At 38.5% G+C, this 26,735-nt stretch overlaps 1 protein-coding gene across 2 annotated transcripts in view; it reads left to right on the top strand.

The window, feature by feature from the left end:
• The first annotated feature begins 299 nt into the window (after positions 1–299).
• The window catches only part of INTS6 (integrator complex subunit 6), a 76,794-nt gene continuing 50,358 nt past the window's right edge, over positions 300–26,735 (top strand). The window contains exons 1-5 of one of the 2 annotated variants that reach the window (XM_054586496.1): positions 300–443; positions 1,394–1,508; positions 1,899–1,976; positions 2,755–2,904; positions 19,327–19,416. In XM_054586496.1, the coding sequence (XP_054442471.1) occupies positions 1,398–1,508; positions 1,899–1,976; positions 2,755–2,904; positions 19,327–19,416 (429 nt within the window). In that variant the 5' untranslated portion in view covers positions 300–443; positions 1,394–1,397. Of the gene's footprint in view, positions 444–891; positions 1,509–1,898; positions 1,977–2,754; positions 2,905–19,326; positions 19,417–26,735 lie in introns of those variants that run through there. The other variant, XM_054586495.1, reaches the window with a different exon arrangement.

Genomic DNA, 26,735 nt, shown 5'->3' with positions numbered 1-26,735 from the left:
CTCCCTGAGACCAACATGGGCTACAAACTCTTCATCGAGCTTCCTCCAGGCCATTTTAGGGCCGAGTTAGAAAACAGTGGTTTGTTCCCTTTTTGGGAGGTCCTCCAACGAGAAGGTTCCCTGCCGGCTCAGGGTCCGGCCTTCACCCCCGGCCGCTCCTCGAGGCCGAGGGAGACCAGCGCAACGGCGGTCAGCACCGTCCGCACTCCCCGGCGGGAGCGGTGCAACTCACGGAGATCAGTCCCCGGTCATAAACAACCTCTCACTTCCCTTCCCCCGCCCCGGGCCCGCCTACGCGGGGGCCGGCCCTCTGCGGCCCAGGCAACTCCTCCGCCGACCGCGGGCGTGCCTCCTTCCCCTAACCGGGAGTCTGATCCTTAACTGATCGCCTCCCGACTCGCCACGCGGGGAAAGGGTTTGCTACAGCGACCTCGGAAGAGAAGGTGAGGCTAGCGTCCACTTCCCTTCCCCGACCCCTGTCACCTCCAACAGCCAAGGAGAGTCCCGCGGCACTGACGCGCAGACGCACAGCCGCTGCCGACCTGCGCGCGCCTACGCGGTTACGGCCCCCACCCCGCGATCCTTCCGCGGCCCGTCCCCGCCCCTTCCCGGAGCCCGCCTCCGCGTCTGCCGACCGCCCGGCTTAACCCTCACGCTCGCTCGCGCGCGCTCCCGACGCCCCGCCTTCACGCGTGCTCACTAACAGTTCCCGGAGCCGGCCTACAAGCTTCTCCCTCCCCTGAGCTGTTTGAATATGCTAATGAGGGGCTAGGGAATAACCAATGGAATAGTGGAGCGGTGCGTCACGTGGCGCGAGGACGTGTCAGGGGGCGGTGCCTCTGCAGCCCCTGCCCGAGTTAAAACCGGAGTGTGAGAGAGAAAAGCGCTTCAGTAGCGAGAGGGGCTGAGAAAGTGGTGACACTGCCGGGGTGCGGAGGGAGTCCCTGAAACTTCTCCCAACAGCCCCAGGGCCAATCTCCCTTCAGCCCACTCCCCTCTTCGTCAGCTCCCCGGTCCCCACTCCCTGCATCGGGGGTGGGGTGGGGAGCCAGGCCCGTCTCCCGCTGGGACACACACAGGGACCGGGAGCGGGGACGGGACCCCCGAGGCGGGGGGGACAGACCGACCGACAGACGGCCGGGCGCCCGCCCCACCGGGCAGGCAGGCAGGAGGAGGCGGAGACGGGGGTACGACGGGGAGGACTGGGTCTGGGAGTTTCCTCTCAACTATCGGGGGAGAAACTCCCCGCAGCCGGAGGAAAGACCCAGACGGTGTTTTCTACTCGGGGACCGCGCTTCCCCCGCCCCGCGTAGCGGCGGTCGCCGCCACCGGCGCCTCCACCTCTACCATCTCCTTTTTCTCTGCCACCTCGGGCCCCGGTGTCCCCGGCCAGCACTATGCCCATCTTACTGTTCCTGATAGACACGTCTGCCTCTATGAACCAGCGCAGCCATCTGGGCACCACCTACCTGGACACGGCCAAAGGCGCGGTAGAGACCTTCATGAAGGTACCGACTGACCGAGCCCGGGCGGCGACCCCGGCCCGGCGGCCCGCGGGCGGCAGGGGTGGCGGGGAGCGCGGCCGGGGGCGGCGAGGCGGAGGTGTCGGGGACCTGACTGCGGGAGCTGCTGGGCTCGGGGACCCCCTCCCCCACCGCGCGGGCGGGCGGGCGCTGAGAGCCGTGCTCGGCCCGGGCCCGGGCTTCGGCCCCAGGCGTGTGTAGGAGCCGATCTGTGTGTGGGGGGCGGCGTGGAGGGGTGGCCGCTGCGTGTGCGGTACTGTAGGGGGGGGGGCTGCGGGGCCGCTGGGCGCCCCTTCTTCGCCTCGTAACCTCGCCTCTGTGCTTCCTTTTCGCTCGCCCTGTTCTTCCTCCCGTCCCCCACCCGCTCTCCCGCAGCTCCGAGCCCGGGATCCTGCCAGCAGAGGAGACAGGTATATGCTGGTCACTTTCGAAGAGCCTCCCTATGCTATCAAGGTAACAGCCCTCGCCCTCCCCCTTCCCTTCCCTGTTCCTTCCTCGCTGCCCTCCCCGCCCCCCCCCATTCACCCTTCATTATGCTCCCCTCCCCCACCCGCTGTGCTCTAGGCGCTGAGGTCCTTTCCCCCGCGGACTCCCACCCCCTCCCCCGCCCCGGAGCGTCCCGGCGCGGCGCGGAGTCGCGGGGCCACCGCCATCCCCTCCCCAGCCCGGCCCGGCGGCGGCGGCGCTGCGATCAACATGGCCGACATTTCCCCTCCGCGGCGGGAGCGGCAGCAATGAACTGTGGGGGATATTTATTCAAGTTAGCCCGAGTGACAGCGGGCCCGGCCGCCGCGAGCCGAGCCCGGGCTGGCGTTAAAGGGGAATCGGCCCGAGGCTGGCGAGCCGGCCGGCCGGGGGCTGCGGGGCTGGGGCGTCAGATTCTCCCCGAGAGGCCGTGGCTCCATGGGGCAGTCGTCGGTTAACTTCGGAAGTCCTGCTCACGTCCGTTTTCCACGAGCACTTTGCATCCCCACCTTTTGGGTATTAGGTCAGGGAGTCAGTTTCCCAGGGAAGTTATCAAGTAGTTAGGCTGTCCAAAGCTGTCGCGCAGGCAGCTTTATTCTTGGCCACCTTTGGAGGAGTTTCTTCGGAGGGGGTAAGGTATGAACACGTTAGTCACACCGTAGTGTAGAGTGAAGCAGCTCCTTGAGGAACCGCAGATTGTAGTGGTTGTCCGTGTATACATGGCTTTAAAAGATGAGAAAAAAAAATCTTACATTTTTCTTTTTAGGCCGGATGGAAAGAAAACCATGCAACGTTTATGAATGAACTGAAAAACCTTCAGGCAGAAGGACTTACGACTCTTGGCCAATCCCTAAGGACAGCTTTTGATTTATTAAATTTAAATAGATTAGTAACTGGCATAGACAACTATGGGCAGGTAGGTTGAATATTAAGGTGGAAAACAGTTGATTTTTTTTTTTTTTTTGGTGGAGAGACAACAGTCCATACCAAAAACTATATAACATGAAGTACAAGTATAAAACACTTCAGGTTAAAGTAAGACATGCACATAAAACAAAAGTGAAACTCTGACCATACTGTCTATGGTTTTATAGCCCTTTTTTCTCCTTAAAAGATACTTGTATTCAGAATTAGGAACTGAATTCTTTGCTATAATGTTGACATGAGTTTGGTTTCAATACCTTGCACTCATCACACAAAAGGGTAAAACGTCCTGCCTCACCACGCTCAGATTTCTCCTGATTCTCTACCTACAGGCAATTCGTCTGCAGTAACATGCAGACACTAGGTAAATAGTGGTTTTCAGTTCTATATTAGTAAAAATGTTCGAGGAAATCATTATTTGTTGTATCAGGGTTTAGTTTAACCTAACCATATTGTAAGGTGAGATTTTCATGGGAGTGCAATAACTGGCTGAATACATTAAGATTTTTCAGCTTTTGGAGCTTTACAATGAGCAACTATGGAGCAAGAATTCGGAATTCACTCCTGAATTAAATGGCAGGTCCAGAGTTTGTTTTCTTTATTTTTCTTCAAAACCTTGGAAAAGAGGCTGTTCCTTACTCCCTTACCTCCCACCTTACCATCTCCTTCCTCTCCTGCACTTTCATCTATTTGAAGATGAGACAAAAGCTTTAAATCACATGATGGTTCACTATGGAATAATGGAAGGTAGTGTGTTACAACTTTCTGAGAATGCAGGCCTGGAAAATAAAACACGTATGTGTAATGTTGCACATAGAAGACTATTAAACCCAAGAAGTTTAATTTTTATGCTGTAGTGCAAAGCACTGTTATCACAATGATACATTTAGGTATACATTTTGTTCTTTTTGCAAGTTTCATGAGCCACTGTTTTAATAAGTTTCACAAAGTTCAGGGGGGGAGTAATCTCCTTACTGCAACTTGTGGTTGATTCATATAGAAAGAAACAGAATTGTTCCTTTGTTCCTTTGGTTCAGAAATGTTTGTACTTTACTTCTTAGGGGAAACGTGGCCAGATAGCATTTCAAGTAGTTGCAATTCAGAGTCACTTTGTTTCTGTTTTTATCTAATTGCACTTCCATTGTTTAAGTAAGTAAACTTAGCGCATTAATCTTTTTGTCTCCCCCTCTCTGTGTTGCTTTATTTTGCAACTCAGTAATTTAGGCAGATTTGCCATGAATTTTTCAATTTGTTTCTGTAAAATAATGGACTTCTTTCCCTTTCATATTCCTTTGTCATATGTAGCGCTATACAATCTTTCATTGATTAAGGTTTTGATCTGAATTTCTTTCAGTTCAAAAACAAATTTGAAACTTGCCATTATTTGGTTAGTTATCCTTTTTTGGTTGTCACGTTGTCAGTATATAGCAGAACTAATTGATTTCCTATTTCTCAGCCTCACATTCTGTAAGTGGGAAGGGCATATAGACACATTCACTTCCTACAAGCTAATTAAAAATATTCCTTAGGAAGACTGATTATCATGGAGAGGCTGAAGACATTTGTAATTTACACCTGTATTCTCCTTTTCCCAGTTGCTATTTTCCACTGGAAGTCACTTAAGTGCTTGTTGGTAAAACTTACAGAAAGTTTGAAGTGGAAGGTGGTCCTTTGGTGTTCTTACCACTTTGACCAAGAGAAAAGCATGAAGACTAGGATGCTTTTGCATTTTAAGTTTTATTAATTCAAGAAGGGGGAGCGGTAATATTTCTTAGTTATTTTGATGAATAAGCAAGGAGGCCAGGAATAATATTAATGCTTAAACCCTGAATTGGCACATAAAAATGACACTAGCATTAAACTAATTTAGGAAGCCACAGTTTCCAAATTAAAATGATTGAGTAAAGTGTTCAGTGAGAAGACATCATTCCAGAAGAGATTTTTCATCATAAAACTCTCTCAGTAATTTAGATAGTATACATTTACAATTCAATGAATGGAGAAATTGTGAAGAATTTTAGGTGTCTCAAATGTTTAATACTAAATTTAGGTCATAGATTTTATTGTAAAAGTACATTCTATCTGCCTTTTTCCTGTGGAGTACTTTTATTCTGTAACCTCAGTGTTTTTACATGATTTTCGTAAGTACTTTGATCATGCTCTATACTGGAATCTGTGGAGCCCACAGTACTAAATACTGGTAAATAATCACAATAATTGAAGGAAATGAGAAAAGGTGAGCTAGGTGAAAGACAACATATTGATTTTATAGAGCATCTGAAAGTCTTTTAAGTTTCTAAATAATCTTTTTAAATATCTAAATGTGAGAGAGAGAGTGTGTGTGTGTGTGTGTGTGTGTGTGGATACTGCCTCACCTGCTCCCTCCACATACAAGTACCTATGTGATTTTTCCATAACCAAAAGTGTTTTTAATATCTGCATTGCACCTGTTACCTTAGTTAGCATACTTACAAATAAAACATCTTTGAGATACTAGCTAGGATACTAACAGAATTTGCAGGGCCTCTATAAGGTTAGAGTAGCTGAGAACAAAGAATGATTCTTGGTGAATGTTTTCCTCAAGCACTTCCCCCCCGCCCCCAAGCACTTTGGATATCCTACTAAAAAATACTTTGCATCTAGAAGTCCTTATAAATACTTAATTTTGATAATCAGTATTTCTACAATCATGGAACAGTGTGTAGCTTTTAGTCAATCTTTTAATTATAGTAGCACCTTATTAAATTGCTTATTGCAGCTAAATTTGACATACATATATATATTTTTCACATGTGTTCACCATAGTTTCAAAAATAATGCTGCCTTTTGAGAGCCACTGAAAATCTGAACCAGCCTAAATATCTAAAGTTAGGGCATATCTAAAGTTTTAGAAGTCTGGTTCAAGTTTTATATGTAGATGGTGATTTTTCATATTGTTTCAAATTGTTCTGTTTTCTGTCATTGTTTTCAGCATTGTCTCCCCGCCCCCTTTTTTGAAGTTAGGTAACAGTTAGGTTTAGATGCTAAATATTATTATGGCCTGTAATTCATCATTTTTGTCACTGGACTAATTGTAGGCTCCTACTACTCAGTGTACTAGTATTGAGTACATTGTTCCAGGACTTAGAGCGGTACCTGACCGACTACACTGTGTCCTGTCTTCTCTGTGAAGATAATCCTTGACCAATACCCTAAAATGAGATACAATGTGTGTTTAATTTTTTGAGGATTTTCAATGCTGAGTATTTACTCATTGACAAATGGTGGCTTTTAAACAAGATCACATAGAATGAATTTTAGGGAGAGTAATCATGAAAAAATAGTAGCTTTTAAACAAGATCAAATAGAATGAATTTTAGGGAGAATAATTTAGCCAATTTTATTCTTTAGCATGAGGACCTTTTTGTGAACTTAGCATAAAATTCAGGTAGAGTTCTAAAAGTACTTTTTTCTTCTTCTTACCCAAGCAGCTCCCATTTAGTACTCAGTACAAAATGTAGTCTTCTCTTTTAACGTTCGTAGGTCAAAAAATGAAACCTGATTCCCATTTGGGTTTTTGTTTTCCCATAGGTTATCAATAAATACATTAACCACAGATTGATATTCATTGACCTATAGACATCTTTTCAAAAGAAAGATTATACTTGAACATTCTACTGTGCTGAATATGAACTGGAAACACAGTGGTGCATTGTATTTGGTAAATTTTTAAGCCCCTGAATATTTTCCCTAAATTTAAAATTGTGGCAAAGAACACAAAACATCAAAATTTTCAGTCTTCACCAATTTTGAGGGCATAGTTCAGTAACGTTAAGTAGATTGACATTGTTGTATAACCAGCCTCCGGAACTTTTTCATCTTGCAGAACTGAAACCCTATACCCATTAAACAGTAATTCCTCGTTTTCCCTTCTCCCAGCCTCTGGCAACTTCCATTCTCCTTTTTCTATGAATTTGACTACTCAAAAGATACCTCATATAAGTAGATTCATACGGCATAATTGACCCTTGAGCAACACTGGGTTTGGGGTCACTGACCTCTGTTTTGGATTCCCCCAAAACTTCTAAAAACCTACTGTTGACTGGAAGTGTTACTGATAACAGTCAATTAATACATGTTATGTGTGTTACACGCATTACATACTGTATTATTACAATAAGGTAAGTTAAATGAAATGTTAAAGGAAAGACTAGTACTGAAGGGTACATATTTACCAAAAACAAAACCAAAGACATGTATAATTGGACTCTGCACAGTTCAATCCCACGTTCAAGGGTCAACTGTATTTGTCTTTGTGACTGGCTTATTTAGCATGATGTCTTCAAGGTTCATACATATAGCATGATGTGTCAGTATTTCATTTCTTTTAAAGGCTGAATGTTTCATTATATGTGTGAACCACATATTGCTTACCCATTCTTCTGTTGATGGACACTTGGCTGCTTCCACCTCTTCCTTGGCTGTTGTGAATAATGCTGCTATGAACATGGTGTGCAAGTGTGAAAAATCTTGCTTTCAGTTCTTTTGGATAGGTACCTTGAAGTGCAGTTGCATCATGTATTAAGTCTTTTTAAATTTTCTAGGAACTGTGATACTGCTTCCTATAGCAGTTGCACTGTTTTATATTTCCACAGTGCACAAGAATTATGATTTCTGCACATCCTCGCTAACACTTACTATTTTCTGTTTTACTGATATTAGTCATCCTAAGGGATGTGAGGTGATTGTCTCATTGGTTTATTTGCATTTACCTAATTATTTATGTTGAGCATCTCTTCATATTCTGGTTAGACATTTCTATTTTGGCTTTGGAGAAGTGTCTATTCTAAGACCTTTGCTAACAACAAAATTTTTTTTCAAGTTGTAGGAGTTTCTTAAAAATTCTGGATATTAATTTCTTATCAGATATGGCCATTTGCAAATATTTTCTCACTTTCCAGGGGTTGCCTTTTCAGCTCTACTGATTGTGCCCTTTGGTGCACAGTTTTAGTTTTTGATGTAGTCCAGTTTGTCAATATTTTCTTTCGTTGCCTGTACTCTTGGGGTCATAGCCAAGCAATCATTACCAAACCCAATGTCTTTGAAGCTTCTCCCCTAAATCTTGTTTTAGGAGTTTCAGTTTTACATCTTAACATCGAACTTTTAAATCCATTTTGATTAAAATTCTGTGTATTTATAGGGTAAATTTCCAACTTCTTTCTTTTGCATGTGGACATTTAGTATTCCCAACACCATTTGTTGAGACTGTCCTTCCACAGTCAAAGGTCCTAGCAAAAAGTCCCTGGTCTTTTAAGCCTCCTAAAGTGATTTTCAGTGATGATTATTGGCTGATGGGGGACTCTCCAGTCAAGCCTGCTTAAATGGTATTCCTCTACCTGGATTTAATGTAAAGGAAGGGGAATGGGGTGTGAGGGTTGGAACCCCGCTCCTGACCTTAATGGTTGCATCACTTCGTATCAGTGGGCACTCACTCTACCACTCTCGCCCTCTGCTACTACTTCATAGTCCAAATTTCTGTTAGTGAAGCAGTTGTACCCTTACTAAAGAGTCAATAAGACGGTTAAATGGGGTGATGTAGTACAGTGTATATTAAAAACTATGAAGTATTTGCTATGTAAGACTCAAAGCATACTTCTTTCATCAATAGGTTATTTACCTCTAAGTTTTCATTATTTTTCAGCTTCAAATTTGAAATTACAGTTTCAAAAATCTAACGATATTTAAAGCCGACTTTTAATACATGGTTTAAAATCTATTAGTGGTATATTAAGTGTACTTTTTTCTTTGGCTTTGTATTCATTTTGGAGAAGCAGTGTGAAAAGTAAATACTATAACTTGGCTCAAGTTGTCCTAATGGCAATTGATATGCATGGGATAAAGTACAAGGGGTAGTGTTCAAAAAAAAGTTCGTGAAGTGAAAGCTGGATGTAAATAGTCCAGCAGGTAAATCAGAAAGTCATTGCTTTGCAGGAATAGAAGTTAGAAAAGGAACCCTGAGGAGACAAAAGCACATGCTTTAAGAGTCTTTCAAATAGGGAGCTCCCCCTAGTGCATTTAAGATGAGATTTACACAAGTTTGTTTTGCAAGGAAGCTTTGAGGAGCACATCTGTTGGGTAAATCGGGATATTTTAATAAGGTTTGACTGAGCTCGAAGTAGCATTAAATGAATATGATTTATTTGCCATTGAGCATTAATTTTAAAGGTGATAATTTAAAAAATTTGAAGATTCTTTAAGAAAACTAGCTCTCATTTTTCTTCATAATTTTATACTCAAGTCTGTTTTTTAAAGGATCAAAAACCACTCTATCATGATCTTTCAAAATAAAATGAAAAAGAATAAGGACATTATTACATTCTTAATTAGAAATTATTAAAAAGGAAATAAGGCAAAAATAATAGGTTCTTCAAAGAAATTTTTTTTTCATGCAAGAGGATGTCAGTAATTATGTACTTAACTGTGTGCAACTGAAAATTAAAAGGCCTGGAACAAATCTAATATTTGACTTTAAAAAAATTCACTTATTCAAATATTTTGAATTAATTTAAGGTCATTTGTGATCAGAATTAGCTAAAAGGATAGTTTATCCTTGTTCATGTCATGGATTTCTTCAAAGAGATTGAACAATATTTTATAGCTTGAGGTTTCTTTAAGTATTTAAAATTATTTTTAGCCATCATAATCGTATAATTCTTCACCTAAAATAGTTTTGATGGACTTCTTATTTATTTATTTTGGTTGATAACATAAAACAACCACTTTTTTAATTAAAAAAATTCCTTTTATGAACTTAATATTTGTTTAGCCTTATTATTCTGTTTAGCTTAAACATGGTCACCAGACTATAAATAAAATACTGAATTTTTTTATTTTTATTTTTGGTTTTGTTTTAGGTTGTATTTATTTCCAGATTTCTCTTCTTCCACCAACCTTTTCTTGAGATGCAACTTAATACACAGGTCCTAAGTGTGAAGCTTAGTGAATTTTTATATACACTCTTTTTTGTTTTAATGATATATGTAATCCAGTAGAAACAAAATTTCTCATTTCCACATGTGATCATTAGATATACACTCTTGAAAAAAATTCAACTTTTGCATCTATGGACAGAACTTTTCATTGGACTTTCTATAAGTATTTTCTTATGATTATTGTTTCATATGGCTTTAGAATTCAAAGTGATGCTAGAAGTTTACTCCCTCTTTTTCATTTTATAGATGAAGAAAGTAAGGCCTAGCCAAGCTAAATGCTTAATTTATATTTCTGAAATATTTTAAAGATTACAATTAGTTATGGAATAGTTATGTTGATTTTACTAGTAATTTACATAATATTCAAGAATAAATTTTAGTTAAAGGTATACCAGTGGATCTGAGTCCGTTTTTGGGGAGTATGTCTGTAATTCTCTAATGAACTAGGTATTCTTTAGTTTCCTCTGAAAACCAGGCATTTCATTTTGTCCGTGTGTCCTATTTGGTCTTGTAACACCCTATTAAAATAGTATTAGATTCAGTTGGGTTTTCTACCCACTTGCTTGTCTGGAAAAATGTAAGAACATAAATGTGGAGGATAATTGACAGGGTTTTTTTTTATCATCATTAGTAGGCCTAGATGCTAATACATGTATATATTTAATTGTACTTTTTGATTTTTTATTTCATAGTTTATTGCCTTTCTGATATTTAGTTAAAATGGAGCTATTAACCTAGTCAGTAAATTAAAATTAATTGACTTTTTCAGTGTAGTATGCCAGCCAATATTAGTGCTATAATTATGACTTTTTGCTTAGACAGTTTTGTAATTAGTTAACTTATATTTTCATTTCATCTAAGATAATTTTGAAAATCTCTAATCATTGTGCTTTTAAGATTCAGAAAAATCTCTTTGGCCCCGTGGACTCCCACTGCACCCAGGAGTTCCCGGCAGAGTCATGTAAGCGGTCGCCTTGGCTTCCCCATTAAGAAAATGGGAGGAAAGGTTCTATCCTGCAGGATTGTGGTCAAGGTTAGGTGATGCACAACACAATTTATTATTTTAACATGTTGCCTTTTTAAAAATTTCTTTTTATTTGAATTTTAAAAATTGGGATTATGGTTACTTAGAGTATTTTATCCAGCTTGTGTTAGAACAAGCAGCGGGACTCCGAGAGAGCTGCTTGATTGTAGCTGTGTGCGCCCAACTCTGCCACCTCCTACTTATGTGGGATTGGCATGTCCCATATCCTTACAAAATGGTGATGGTACCAATCCTGAAAATTTTTATAAGAATTAGAAATAACATATTTTTACAAAAGTTTTATTTAGACTTTTTGTTGTTGGGAATCCCAAATCTAATCTCAACTGTGTAGAAATAACATTTGTTAATTATCTAGCGAAGTGTCTGCTTGGTACATGGTGGGAACTCAGATGAGAATGATGGTAATCATCCCTCATAGCATGGGAAGCACTTAACAGGGTTCAAGCTTTCTGACTGGGGATTTTGGAGGAAAAAACCGTAAAAGGTGTTTCGTAATCCATCATAAGAAGCTAGAATTAGCTATTCAGTAGTTCAAGCTAAAGTAAAATTTCTGACCATAGGGAACACAGTGGTTTTTGGTTTTGATTTGAATCTATATAGATGGCTTGAAAAATACTTTCCTGTTGGTGTTCCAGAAGTCTTTTCCCCAAAATCTGCTTCTTGTTCAAAACAGTTTAATAATAGTGAACACGTAAAGTTTTTGATTTTCAAAGCAACATAAGATTTTAAGCTTCTTTGAGGAAATTTAAATCCAAGTCCATTTCTAGGGCTTTGTAACAGTGTATCTTAGAGTTCAAGTTGCTGATGGTGAGGATGCGGTTGAAGGGAGGAGGTTCTAGTCCAGAAGACAGGTCCAGTGTAGAAGGGCGTGATCCTTTTATTGTTTGTAATGTAGATTGATTGTTGGGGAAAACAATAGGACAAGCCTGGGGAGGATTTTTGTATGTGATGACATTCTTTTTTAGGCCTGTGTGTGATTCGAAATTTGATTATTGGTATGTTGAAAGATACTTGCACATAAACTGTATTTTAACTTGTAATGAAGAGGGTTAGTTGTATCCAAAGGACAAATTTGTATCAGCCTGGTAATGTCTTAACACTAGTCTCTATGGCTGTTTGCTTTTCTAATCTGTGTCTTAAAACGGTATGACATTTTAATACTTCTTATCCATAGTTTTGCCCAGGTGACCTAGGGGACTCGTGAAGTTCTTTGGAATGACTATTTAATTTAAAATAGTTTATCGTAGAACTAAAAACAGTTTTTAGTAGTTGAGAAAAAGTAATTATAGCATTACGTGTTAAGTAATACATTTATGACCAGGATATGACAGGATTGATACTAGCATGTTAAAATGAATACTTTCCCTTTGTCTTAAACTTGGTAAACCTAATTAGATATTAGAAAACACCAAGAAAGGCTTCCAGGTATCCTGGAGTTTAAACCTTGGAAGCATCCAAACAATTACTCGGAAAGGTTCAAAACAATAGATTATTATTTTTGACAATAGATTATTTTTAATCACTGAAATTGAAGATGATTGGGTATGCAGTGTTCTGTGAAAGGCTGGCTATTAAAAACCACAGTGGCTGATCTTACAAAGGCTAGGTCTGGAAGGAAAGGACAGGGTGTAGTACTTTGGGTTATCAGGAAGAAGCAACACAATGTTTTGGCCTCTGGTAGTGCCTTAGTTATGATGGTTCCTGAATATTTATGTACTTTGGCAGGTAATAACTAATGTAAAATTATGAATTTTTTTTTGTTGTGCAGTTTTAATTATCCCATTTCTCGAATCAGTAAGTTAGAAAGAAAAATCAAGAAATTACCTCTAGAAAATTGAGCCAAAATCAGGTGGTAGAGAGAGTGATAGTCTTTATATTTAAATTATATTGTTAACCCATAATGGATAAAGTGTTAACCCCAAACAGGATTTCTCTATTGAAGGTAAATCCTAATGTAAAAAAGTTACCGCCATATTCTTAGAGCTTCCATTTTTATGAGCGATAGCAACAATCTAAAACATAGCAGATTCCTGTTACTAAAATCTGTGGTCATCCACATATGACATCTACTTTTTCATGAGGTTTGTTTCTAAGGTAAAACCTTGATGGATTTATATGTATAGTTAGGAAGGCTTATATAAATTTTTTTAACAGTAGGTCCAAATATGTGGATAATATTTTGTTTTCCCAAAATGTAATCTATTTTGAAAATTTAAAATCTGTATGCAATGGGGAATGTATTTAGCACAAGCATCACTAAATATTTGAAATGGTACCTAGCAAGAGCCAATTTCTAGAAACTTGTTACTCAAGTATGAATGTATGTGTGTATATATAGGATTTAGAGAAATTTAAATATTTCCTAAAAAAATCTTACTGAAATTAGATTATCATCCTTTCTCCTAGAAAATGAAAACTATATTTTTTACAAAACAGGGACCCTTAACATTAATCTCACATTATGATTTATTTAATTAAATTATTTTCAGGTTGGCCTTCAGCCGTAGCATATGGGAAACAATAGATTCAGTTTTCCCAAGTGCTTATCGTGAGTTTTTTCCCTTTATTAAATTGCATGCTTTATTGCTAACTTTACTGATATGCAACACTTATTAGGCAGTTTTCTCTCATTTTCAGTTGCTCTCTTGAGGATACTTATGCAGAATGTTATGGTCGACTTCCATCTTTTTTGTAGGGCAGCTGTTGTGTGTGTGAATGATTCTTTGGAGAGCATGTTCGTGTTTGTAGTGTGGGTGTTTTTAGAAGGAAGTAACCATAGTGGTTAAAGATGTGACTTAACCCGACTTTGGCAAAGGTAATATCTGTAGATTTAGTGGTAATCAACAACCCAAGTAGATGATTAATCTCGATAGAATAGGCAGATCTGTATGATTTATTGTAGTCAGATTAATTTTCAGCTTCATGTTATATAGCTTCACTTGTTTTTAAAAGTATGTCTTCATCTTGGCTTTTATTTTTCACTTTCTTTGCCATGTTTCTAAGATGTTTGTTACTACATGCATTGCTGGAATAATATTTTCCCAAAATTATATTACCCAATACAGTTAATATAATGAATATATTACCTTTTTATCCAGAGTGTTAGTATTTCGTAAGTAAAATTATATTTTTGATAACCCTTGTTACTCTTTTTATGCCAATATAAACACTATTTGGCTGCCCAAACCAGCTGTTGTTAGAGTAATCTTATTCAAACTTTACAACCCAGTTCAAATGTAGAACTCAAATTCTGTGAAATTATTACATATTTAATATTTTAAATATATTTAATTTATATTACTCCTCTTTGATGCAGTATACTTAGTTTTAGGAGTTATGAGTTTCTTTAACATTAATTTTTTCACACAATTTTCTAGTTCTTTAGTATTTCTTGCATCATTACTATGTGGTTTATTATTTAAATTAAATTCTAGGATATTGCTCCTTCATCACTATTAAAATGAATATATGAGATTCTCTACTGATTTTGCTTGCCTTAATTTTCCATCTGTTTTTAATGCCGTTAGTTTTTTGTTTTTTAAATCCTCACCTGTGGATGTGTTTAGAGAGGAAGGGAAAGAAAGAAACATCAATGTGAGAAACATTGATGGGTTCCATCCCTTATGTGCCCTGTTGGGAGATCGAACTTGCAGCCTAGGTATATGCCCTGACCAGGAATCAAACCTGCAGTCTTTTGGTTTGTGGGAGGATGTTCCAACCAGCTGAGCCACATGGCCAGGGCAGTGCTGTTTTTTAACATAAGAAATTATATGGTTAGGCAAAGCAACTGTATTGGCATACAATTGTATAGTGGAATGCTTGAAACTGAAAGTATATTTCTTTTAATATGAAATTTTAACATTTTAAAATTAGCTATACACCTTAATATATTCTAAGATACTAGGTTTTGGTATACTAGCAGGTTTTTAAAATTTTATGCTTGGATACTAATGACCTTTCGATTTGGAAGGTTGTGTTTTAAATATGTAGTAAATGCCGCGGTTAAAGGTTTCAGGCATCATGGGAAGTTGTGCAGGCGCGCGCGTCCATCCTTCAGGCCGCTGTGATTGGCCCGGTGTGCCGTGCTCCTCGGGGGTCTTCTGTGTGTGGTCAGAGGTGTTAGGTTAAAAGCACTGATTTCTTAAGATGAGTGTGTTAGAGTTTTTATATCAAAAGACTCATTGATGCCATACCACTTGAGATCTTAGCTGAATTCTTGCTGAATTCTAAAACAAACAAAATTGGTAGTTCTAGCCTTGGAGTATTGATTTAAATGTACACCTGGCAGGTCTCCATTGACTTAAACATTGTTATATTTTGTTTGGAATGTATAATTAACCTGTTGTATATTTATCCCTCTAATATAATGAACTTCCCCATTCTTTCAAAAAGTAGCTAAATACTATTAATGACAAGGAATTATTAAATAGAAAATATAATTAGGACTATGATTTCACAGATCTTGCTACTATAGTTTTAGGCTAAAATTTAAAGAATGGAACTGATTTAAAGAAAAAATATTAAATATGTAAATATTAGTACAGGTATTAACAAGCTATTGAAAAAGATTGTGATTGTGGTATGCAAATGTCAAAAGTTAGCAATACTGAACTAAAGAATGTTCATTTATTTTAGTTCTGTTGCAAAATATGTGTTAAAAGCTTATTTTCTCAGTTATATATAGTTGTAATAATGTTTATTATTATCAGTGTTGTGACTAGTCTTTGCATGTGAATTGTATCCTAAGATACTTTTCTTTTAGAAATAAGCTTAAAGTAGAAGAATATTATGTTTAATATTAATGTCTATATTTTATATTTTCTTTATGGAATCTGAATTTTGAAAAATTATAGATGGAATTACATAAAAAGTTTCTGAAAGGAATATGAGGTGGTTTGTCATCGTTACCTCTTTTATCTATGGTAATAGAGGAAAACAAGGGTAGACAATGCAGGCATCATTTCATACTTTCACTGTTTAAGTATATTCTACAAAGAGGTAAACAAAGACAACCCGAAGAACTAATCCAGCTGCTGAGCCGCTGTGAGGTCTGTACCAGCAGCCCCGTGAGGCCTTGCTGACCCAGGCCTGCCCAGGCCTGAGCACCTGCAGTGGGACCGCGCGGGTTTCGCAAGGCAGCCCTTGTCATCTTTTGTGCTTGTTGCTTCTGTTACTTACTTGAATAGGCAGTTTTAAGTAAAAAAAGCTTGAAAAAGCTTGGGCTATTTCAGAAGTTTTTGACATTCTTGCTGTGTGATATTCTTTAGCCCAGATGTATTTTGTTGATTGCTTTTGACCACGGCTTTCCTGGCATATAGCAAAATAGCTAAATAGAAACAGGTGTGGGGTAAGTGCAGTTGCTCCCACAGGGGGGCTGGAGTGCTCAGCTTTGGTGCACGTTTCCCCAGCAGAAGCCTGAGTCACGGGCAGAGTGTAGCCCACACCAGCCCTTGGCCATCCTTATGGGATTGTTCAAAGGACTGGTCACGTGGTGGAGCATGGTGACACGGAAAGACGACTCGAGCCTTCTGTCCTGAGCCTTCTGTCCTACGGCAGAACAGCAGCGAGAGGTTTTCCGAATGCTCAGAGTTGCCTGCCTTTTGCTTCAGAAGAAATAGCTAAGACCTGTTTAAGGGTATAGTAAAATGCCCCTCTCTCCAGTATGCTGACAATTTGGGGGTGAGATTAAAAATTCTGATTCTGCGAGTCCTGGCTGGGTAGCTTGGTTGGTTGGAGCATCAGCTGTACAACAAAGGGCTGTGGGTCCGATCCCCGATCAGGGCACCTGCCTAGGTTCCATCCCCAGTTGGGGTGTGTATGGGATGCGGCCAGTTGATGTTTCTCTCTTACATTGCTGTTTTTCTCTCTCTGTTTCCCTCTCTCTAAAAATCAGTAAACATACCCTCAAGTGAGGATTAAAAAAATTCTGATTCTGCAGATCAGGCTAGTTAATATTTGGAGAGAAATTAGCCTTAGTTTTACATTTTCAAAACTTTTTTTTTGCAAAATGTTTTAACATTTCAAGATCTCTCTCTCTCTCTCTTTTTTTTTTTTTTTTACAAAATGAAATAGGTTCTAGTGGGTAAGTTCTATGTACTTTAATTATATTCTTTAAATTTTCTTACTGGTATATGCCTTAACGGAATTGTGTAACACTGTGATATTTTGGAATTATTGAGAGAACTTAAGTGAAAATTTTTACTTTTATAAAAACTTTTACCTGAGCCTTTTGACCAGTATTAAACTCAAATTTTATAAATGGCAGTATTTCCATTAGCAAATAGCTCTAAAGGTAGGATGTTATACTTTGCACTCTTTTCTCATGACATACGTAGATTTCTTTGCCAAGAACCACTGCTTTCAGAGTAAAACATCTTGAGTTTTAATTCCGCTAATGGCAAAAGTCAACTTTTAGTCCCTCTGCTGGCTGCCTTTGTTGTAGCAGAGCTTATTTAATTCTTTTTTAAGGTCCTATAACTAAGCCAAAGTTTGTTTATAATTACTTTAGGACCAAGGTGAATTTTGAGGGAAATTCTAATGAAGGTGTATGGACTATATCCCAACCAACTTCCCAAACATACTAAAAATAAAAATTTTTTAAAAGTTACAATTAAAGGTAAAGATTTGAGAATGCCTCACATAAATAGGTAGAATGAAATGGTTGTATTTTTCTTTACTTTTTTTTCCTTTGATTTTTATCTGAATTTTCCAGAATGTAAAGCCATTTAAGAACTTGATATTATTTTATGTTGTATTTATGTGTTTGAATGACAAATGTGAATGTGAATGGACAGGGACGGCTGGGCAGATAGCGGAGGGGGTGGTGCATATGGAAGCATTTGCCCTTGCTGACCGTGAATGCTGTTGAGGAGGAAGGGCAGGTAAAGTCATATTTTTTTTCAGCAAGGCTTCTGTAATGTTTGAATGCTACTGTGCATTCAAAATCTTCTTGAGGTTATAGCCAACATATTTTATTTTATTTGACCAGAGGAAGCTTTCTTCATCTGGATACCAGTTTGAAAAACGTATATGCCACTTAGAAGCTGTGTAACTTGATCAAGAAATGTAATCTACCAGGTCCTCCACCCCCAGCACTTTATGATGATTAGGTTATGATCATGATTACTATATGTGAAAAGTGTTTGTAAATTCAGCAGATACTGAGTATGTATTGAGATATGCTAGTGATGAGAGTTACGTAAATATGTAAGGGAACGGTTATAGAACCATAGAATATTGCCTGCTTGTAAAACCCTTCTATGTCCTTGCAAGTCTCTAAATATGGTCTGCGCACATTGGCATCTCCTAGATTGCAATCTTGTTAGAAATGGAAAACTTTGGTCTCCATGTGGGGCCTACTGAATTAGAACCTGCATTTTATCAAGTGTTTCACATGCACATTAAAGTTTGTCATATGCTTTTTTCCATCATATCCAATAAAACTTCATTCTGTCCTCGGACTTTGTTAGTAGTTGAGAATTTGATACCTTTGATTTCAAACACCAGGTTTACCCTCTTGAAACTTCTGCCATTTGGTTATAGTTTTATACAGAATGTGCTTAATATCTCAAATGAGAGCCCTTTATATGCCAAAGATAAGCTTACATGTAAATGAGCCTCTCAGAAGATAGGTCACTACAACTGAGTGTAGTAATCAGAGAATGACTTGACCAGAGATTTGAATGGAAGTTAGTTACTGCACCTTAGGTGTAGAGCATGAGAACTTTATGCCACAGTGTTCCATTGTCGCTACTGCTGTTGTTTTTGTACTCTTTACCGAGCAACTTAAGTAAGCTCCTTTCTCAATTTTAATTTTTCATATTAGACTCACACTGATTTTGCTAAGCCCAGAGTAGCCCTAGTGTTCCCTTGGAATCAGCTCTTAGAGCCCTTCCATCCATCTACCTAATCACTTGGTGAGACATTTGATCACGTTACAGATTAAGTTACATGGTAATGTTAACCTACTATTTTGCCTTCTTTTTAAAGAATTTACTCAAAATATCTTTCTATTCTTTAATATTAAAGAATATTCTCTATATGAATTCTCTTTATTCTCTGTATTTTGTTTTATCTAAATATGTTAAATTATTAGAAGTGAACTATTAAGCCCCTTTTAAGAAATTAAATACTTTTAATTACATAAATATAAATGCTCACTGTGAATTAACAGTGTAGGAAGAAATGAAAACCCACATAATTCCACTCCTTTAAGGTTGTCTTCTGTTTGGTTTATGTTTCCTCCTAATTTTTCTTAAATGTACTAAAGCTATATACCATATGTAAAATTGAGCAAGAAAGGGGGATTTATGCACTGCTCTGAAAATTGATTTTTTTATTCAAAAAGTTTGAGCTGATGTCTAGACCTTAATATGACTGATGTGTTTTTTGCCTATAGGGAAGAAACCCCTTTTTCTTGGAACCAGCAATAATTATTACAATTACTGACGGGAGCAAGTTGACCACTACCAGCGGAGTCCAGGATGAGGTAAGTTTGTGTTTATATCAGCATGGATTGTGTAAATGAAGTTGAAAAGTCTACTTTTCTACGCACTGCAGGATGTTGAATACCTTAAGTAGGTTCTCTTTGATGATCGGATGCAGGCGAGAGCTGTCTGCCTCTTCGCACTCATGTACCGTCTCTACTGTCTGTAGCAGGGGTCTCTCAATTTTCTTGAATAGTAATCCGTTCTGTGAAAACATTTTTAGCCCACCCCACCCCAATGATATGTGTAATCTGAGTTTGTATGAGGGTGACAGTATCAGTTCATGCAGTAAATTTAGTAAAATTCTCATTTTCAGGTTAAAAAAATGGAGACAGCATTCTAATAATTTCTTCCCATATTTCAGCGGATTGCCTCACGCGGTCCATTGTGGGCACTACTAGAGTATAGCAAAGCCATGGGGAGGTTAAGACTAGGAAAAATGAAGGTCTTCGGACATTTCTATTCCAAGTGAAATATGATGTAATAACAACCTTTTCTACTCTCTACTAGCAAACATTCTGCAGAATTGGTTGTGTGTGGTGTGATAGGGTGGATACAATAGAATTATTTTAACTTTAAGCTGTTTTTATGGTAGCATTTGAACGGTTCTTGAACACTATATTTTTTGAAGTATGTTATAAAAGGGAGATGGTTTAGACTACACTCTCTGCTGTTTGCATTCACTTTAGAATCTTAACTTTAATTCTCGTATTTACAAAGGGTTTGATTAAGTAGGAGAAGTATAGCTTTTAAGGTCAGTAATTTTTAGCAGTACCTTTTATTTGTGACACTGTAGAATGCAAATTGGACTTGGAGTCAGAGTACATGGACTTCAGCCTGCCTTTGGCTGCTTTCTAGCAACGAACTTTGTACCATCTCTAAATCCCTATTTCTTGTCCTTGAAATAAAGGTGGTCGTTCTTGCCTTACCTCATAGGATTGTGGGAAGACTAAATGAAATGATGTATGTGGAAGTGCTTAGAAGGCTGTAGAGAAAAGAACTTGTTTTACCACAAAGCATGGGAACCAGAAAAGAATTGTGGTTGTCTGGTCTTGACTGGGGGGAAGAAAGCCAGAATTGTTTTGTGTGAGCAGTTGAAGTTAAAGGGAATGTAGGCTGTAATTCGTGGAGTTAGAGCTGGAACACTGAGGTAGAATGAAATTCAAAAATTCGTAATTAAATAATTTATTGTCCATGGGTAATTAGTAGGCTTGGAATGCTCCATAATCAACTTTAATGGGCTTTGGGGTTTCTTTGAACTTAGCTGACATGTGTCATGTCCTGCCATAACAGGAACAGATAGACATGGATTATATATTTACATGGACATGCAATAGAAATGTTGTTTAACTTTAAATTTGAAACTCTCAAATTGATTTTTTCCACTTTATTTTCCTTTTGAGAAATTTTGAGAATCAGGTCAGAAATACCATTCATAGAATCCATGACAGTTAACATCTTCAATTGTATTTTGTGTGATTTAGAAGTCTTTTGATGGTTTGTCTTACTTTGTTTTTATTAATGAATTTGATTTGTCATTGTGATGACTGTAAAGGTATTTCTATTTTTTATTGTGAAAGTTCCTGAGTGTGAGGTTATTCATTCAAGGTGCTCTGTCTTACTGCCTTTGTAGATACGCCCTTTAGGGTATAATATATTTTGTTTGCATACATCTGGATCTGTCTGATTTGTAATGTTTGTTTTGTAGGACGTCCTCTAGCTCTTAAAAATACCTTAAAATATACACGGATATTAGAATTGCTCATTTTCTTCTTAGGTTCTTGGGGAGGATGTTGGAGAAATGGGACTATATTTATTTATAGTAACGTAAAACTGCCGTGTGACTAGTAGGTGGGGAAGATGTTCCTATGGGCAGCGATCTCTCACTTCTCTTACCTGTTCTACAGTATTTAGCATAATATTGAGGAAAGAGCTTACATTAAAAAAAATACTGGTTATAGACATTGTTGTATTGAGTCTGGTTGCAGGCAAGATCCAAACTGATTACTACTACTTATCTGAGGTGGGAGATTCTTCGTTTATTTTAAATAGATAAAAGGTGTGAATTTAATACATTGAATATTTCTTGATTAACCCACGCACCTCTGGTCAGCCTTTTCTGCATGTAAACTCTGCCCTCGCAGGGCACCAGATGCACACACTGTATCCAGAAGTTGGGTCTTTTTTTATTATTTGTTAAAATTTCTGTTCTGTTACAGTTCCCAATTTTCCCCCCTCTGTCCTCCTCTGCCCAGCCCACCCCCCACTCCCATAGTCAGTCCCCACCTTGTTCATGGCTCTTTGTCCGTACACGTTCTTTGATTTGTCCATTTATGTTCTTGGACTCATCCCTTCTCCTTCCTTCCATCATGATCCCCGCCCCCGCCCTGTGGTCGCTGTCAGTCTGTTTCATGTTTCCATGTCTCTGGCTCTATTTTGCCTGTTCGTTTATTTTGTTCATTAGCTTCCTCTTATAAGTGAGATCATATGGTATTTGTCTTTTACCGACTGGCTTATTTCATCCATGGTGTCTGGTGTAAAAGGTAGAAGCTCCTTCTTTCTTTCTGTTGTGTAATAGTCCATTGTGTAAATGTACAATTTTTTGATTCACTCATCTACTGATGGGCACTTAGGCTGTTTCCAGCGCTTGGCAGTTGTAAATAGCGCTGCAGTGAACATTGGGGTGCCCAGTTGGTTCTGTTGAATTAGTGATTTGGGACTCTCAGCATGTAATCCCAGCAGCAGAATCGCTGGGTCAAAAGGCAGTCCCATATTTAATTTTTGGAGGAAATTCCACACTGTTTTCTACAGTGGCTGCATCAGTCTGCATTCCCACCAACAGTGCATAAGGGTTTCCCTTTTCTCCGTATCCTCGCCAGCACTTGTTTTTTGGTTTGTTAATGATGGCCATTCTGACAGGTGTGAGGTGGTATCTCATTTTGCTTTTTAATCTACATCTCTCTGATGGCTAGTGATGTTGCGTATCTTTTCATCTGTCTATGGGCCCACCTGTATGTCCTCCTTGGAGAAGTGTCTATTCAGGTCCTTTGCCCATTTTTTAATTGGATCGTGTGTCTTTCTGGTATTGAATCATATGAATTCTTTATATATTTTGGAGATTAAACCTTTGTCTGATGATGTTTTCCCATACAATTGGTTCTCTTTTCGTTTTGATGATAGTTTCTTCAGCCATGTAGAAGCTTTTTAATTTGATGTAGTCCCATTTGTTTTTTTCCTTTATTTTCCTTGTCTTACAGTGGTGTCCAACCTGTGGCCCACGGGCCACATGCAACCCAGGATGGCTGTGAATGTGGCCCAACACAAAATTGTAAATTAAAACATTATGAGATTTTTTTGTGATTACATGTCACAGTGTATTTAATGTATAACCCAAGACAGCTCTTCTCCTTCCAGTGTGTTGTAGAGATGCTAAAAGGTTGGACACTCCTTCCTTAGAGATATATTGGCAAAAATGTTCCTATGTGGGATACCTGGAATTTATTGCCTATGTTTTCCACTGGACTTTTATGGTATCATGACTTCTGTTTAAGTATTTTATCCGTTTTGAGTTTATTCTTGTGTATGGTGTTAGTTGGTGGTCTAGTTTCATGTTTTTGCATGTACCAGTCCAGTTCTCCCCACACCATTTATTGAAGAGGGTATTTTTACTCCATCGTTTGCTCGTGCCCCCTTTGTCAAATATTAATTGACCATAGGGACCTAGGTTTATTTCTGGGCGCTCTATTCTGTTCCATTGATCTGTGTATCTGTTTTTATGCCAGTACCAGGCTGTTTTGATTACAGTTGCCTTGTGCTGTAGTTTTATATCAGGTATTGTGATCCCTCCAACTTTATTCTTCTTTCTCGAGATTGCTGAGGCTACTTGGGGTCTTTTTTGGTTCCATATAAATTTTTGGAATATTTATTCTAATTAGTGAAATATGCCTTTGGTATTTTAATAGGGGTTGTGTTGAGTCTGTAGATTGCTTTGGGTATTATGGACATTTTGGTGATGTTAATTCTTCCAATCCATGAACGTGGTATATGCTTACATTTATTGGTATCTTCCTCAGTTTCTTTCTCCAGTGTTCTGTAGTATTCTGAGTATAGGTCTTTTACCACCTTGGTTAAATTTATTCCTAGGTACTTTATTTTTCTTGTTGCTGTAGTAAATGGGATATTTTTCCTAATTTCTGCTTCTGATAGTTTATTGTTGGTGTACAAAAATGCCATCGATTTCTGAATATTAACTTGGTACCCTGCTACTTTGCCAAATCACGTACTAAGTCGAGTAGTTTTTTTGGTGGAGACTGTAGGGCTTTCTATGTACACTATCCTGTTGTCTGCAAATAATGACAGTTTTACTTCCTCCTTCCCAATTTGGATGCCTCTTAGTTCTTTTTCTTGTCTGATTGCTGTGGCTAGGACCTCCAATACTTTGTTGAATGAGAGTGGTGAAAGCAGGCACTCTTGTCTTGTTCCTGATCTCAAGGGAAAAGCTTTTAGTTTTTGCCCTTTGAATATGATGGTGGCAATAGGTTTCTCATATGTGGCCTTTATTAGGTTGAGGTATGCTCCCTCTGTTCCCACTTTGCTGAGTGTTTTTGTTATAAATGGGTCCTCATTTGTTTTAAGGAAAAGTTTTATTTAGGTTATGTAGTTGAAACATAGATCTGTGAGATGATGGTTTTTGAATTTAGGAATGTCTTTGATTCTGTGCATATTTGGTTCTCCGTGTCCCAAAAAGACTTATCTTCTGGGGCAGAGAGACAATGTACCCTTGATGTGCATATTGTTGAAGCTTAATTTTTGCTAAAATGCTATGAAGTATTGGTTTGTTCTAGCCCAAATAATTAAATTATATGATTCATTTTCAGGAGCCTTTCAATTCATAAAAAGCATAAAGATGCTTCTTGTTTTTCTTCTTTGTGTCTGTGTGTGTGCGTGGGTGTGTGCATGCATGTGTGCTACATATGATCTATAGTGTTGTAATTTCTTCTAGGGAATAGCAAACAGAATTTTGCCTTCATGTCTCTTTTTCTTCATATCTCTTAACCTCTGCCTTTGGGAGAACTTGATTCTTTTTAAGATTTATTGAATGAGTGAAAATGTCAGTAATTTTCACATTAGGTATATGTGTGTATAATTTTTGATGCCTGTGGCTGCCATTGATGTGACCTGTTACTGTTTATGTAGTTGTACCTTCTACCCATATGATGATGCATTTTGCTCCAGAGTTACATTATGTCGCATGGTATGTTACATCTGTACTTTTAGTGTTGTTTTTCAGGTATAAGTGTTCCTGCTGCTTTAAAATCAACCTTTTGTCATATAAGGAACCTTAGAGCTCCCCTAATCGTACTATTTATTTTATAAATGAGAAAATTGAGATCCAGGGAGGCAAAGTGATTTGCTAAAGGATATAACATTTGTTATTGCCAAAATATGGACTAGAATTTATCTAAATTCCAAAGACATTCCAGCCCCTTCAGAGCAGTGCTTTTTTCCTGATGTATCTCCCACCTCTCTGATTCAGTTTTTGTGTGCTCTTACCATTTACCTTCTGTTTACCTTGATTTCCTTTTCGTCTGCTTCAGATTTCTCTGCACCTGTGGCAAAGTAATATCTTCCTATTCACTCAGTGTGCTTTGAGTGACTGTGATGACCAGGGCAACGAGGACAGCCGAGATAAAGAGGGTGGACTACCAGGGCTCGCGTTCACAGTCTTGCGGGGGAGGTCGCTCATTAAGTGGCTGTGTGAACGCTGACTGGGAGACGCGTGCCGGGCGGAGGCAGGGCGAGGAGAGCGAGTGCCGCCACTGTGTGTGTGTGAGAATTTCTAAGTGATGGGAATTTTTATATTCATTTAATTTTGATTAAATTCAAGGAGCTTGTGGATGATTTGATAGAGGATGTTGATAGTTTATATGTGTGAAATTTCTAAAGAAGCCTGGTATGAAGTTGTTTTAAGCCTAGAACATAGTTAATGGAAAAACTTGGTGCCATTTTGTCTCTTGACCTGGGTAAGATTATACTGGCTGGAATAACCCGATTTTTTATAACATGTTTGTCAAAATAATAGAGATACTATTCCTCTCTGACAGCTCATCTTGTAGCAGTGTGTTATAACAGGGTTTGGAAAAGTAGCAGCTTTGGAGTGCAGACAATAATCTTCAGTTGTATATGATAATTTTACTTGAATCTATGACTTTATTATTTTTTGGGCCGCATTTATTAAAGTCCAGGCCATCGTCTGAGGTGTCATGAGTGTGTTTCTAGTGTAGTGTTTTTGAAAACTCTCTAGGACTTTTGATGACTGTGTTGGGAAACTATGTGTGTATTTTTTAAGTAACTTTTTCAGTGCAGCTATTTGATAAAATTGGTTGTTTGCAATATTTTCACTCATGAGGAGTTAGGGGGGACTTTAAATTCTGACATCAGAAAAAACTATATTGTTTACCTCCATAGTAGTAATCTTTGATGTTGTTAAACATACTTGTGGTCAAATAATCATAGTACCATTTATTGATGTGTCAGATGTTTTGGTAGAATTCACTAAATTGTAATTAGAGTTGTTGAAAAACATTTTTTTATGGTCTTTGTTTCCTGCAGTAACCCTCTCTGGTACTGTTTTGCAGTGGAAAACTATCCTTATGATTCCAGAACCACGTGGCTAACTGTATTGCTCAATAAAGTGGCTGGAAGAAATCCTGCCAGTACCTTGTTGGTGATGAATGACATTCCAGAAAGTGTAGCAATTATTTTTCTCTTCCTTGAAAGTGCTAATAGTAGTATTATCTTTCAAATATGAGATTTCTATATGCTGAAGAATCTTTCTGCATTTCTATCAATGATATGATTGCTCTGGAAGCTAACATTTTAAAGAAGATATTTGCAGTAAAAAAAAAACAACTTACTGGTTTTTGACATTAAAAGTTTTTCCTTTAATGAGCTTTCCCAGCTTTTTTAAGACAGAGTAGGATAATTACTTTTATAACTTCTTGGCTGATGTTTAGAAAGGGCATGTGTTTCTAGGAAAAAAAGTATCTGAGTAATCTCAGCTCTGTGTTCAAGTGGCTGTAAATTAGGGTCTTTCAAGCTCTCAGCTCTCAAAAGTTGGCGCAGAAGCCTCATCAGACTCTGAGATGTTGATTGGTATTAGTGATTTTCCTGGATCATGCTGGGCAACGTAAATAGTTTTACCTTTTACAAGGATGATCTGTGATTAGGACCTATAATTATAGTTTGTATTTAACTCTTCATGACCTGTACTGATTAAAAGGGCAATCCTGCATTTATTGGGATCTTTTTTTAGTGTCTG

Source organism: Pteronotus mesoamericanus, unplaced genomic scaffold, assembly GCF_021234165.1.
Source record: "Pteronotus mesoamericanus isolate MK-2021 breed Mesoamerican mustached bat unplaced genomic scaffold, CSHL_Meso_final contig_94, whole genome shotgun sequence".
Taxonomy (NCBI): domain Eukaryota; kingdom Metazoa; phylum Chordata; class Mammalia; order Chiroptera; family Mormoopidae; genus Pteronotus; species Pteronotus mesoamericanus.
Note: the sequence above shows the minus strand (reverse complement) of the source record. Positions and strands in the feature narration are given on the sequence as shown.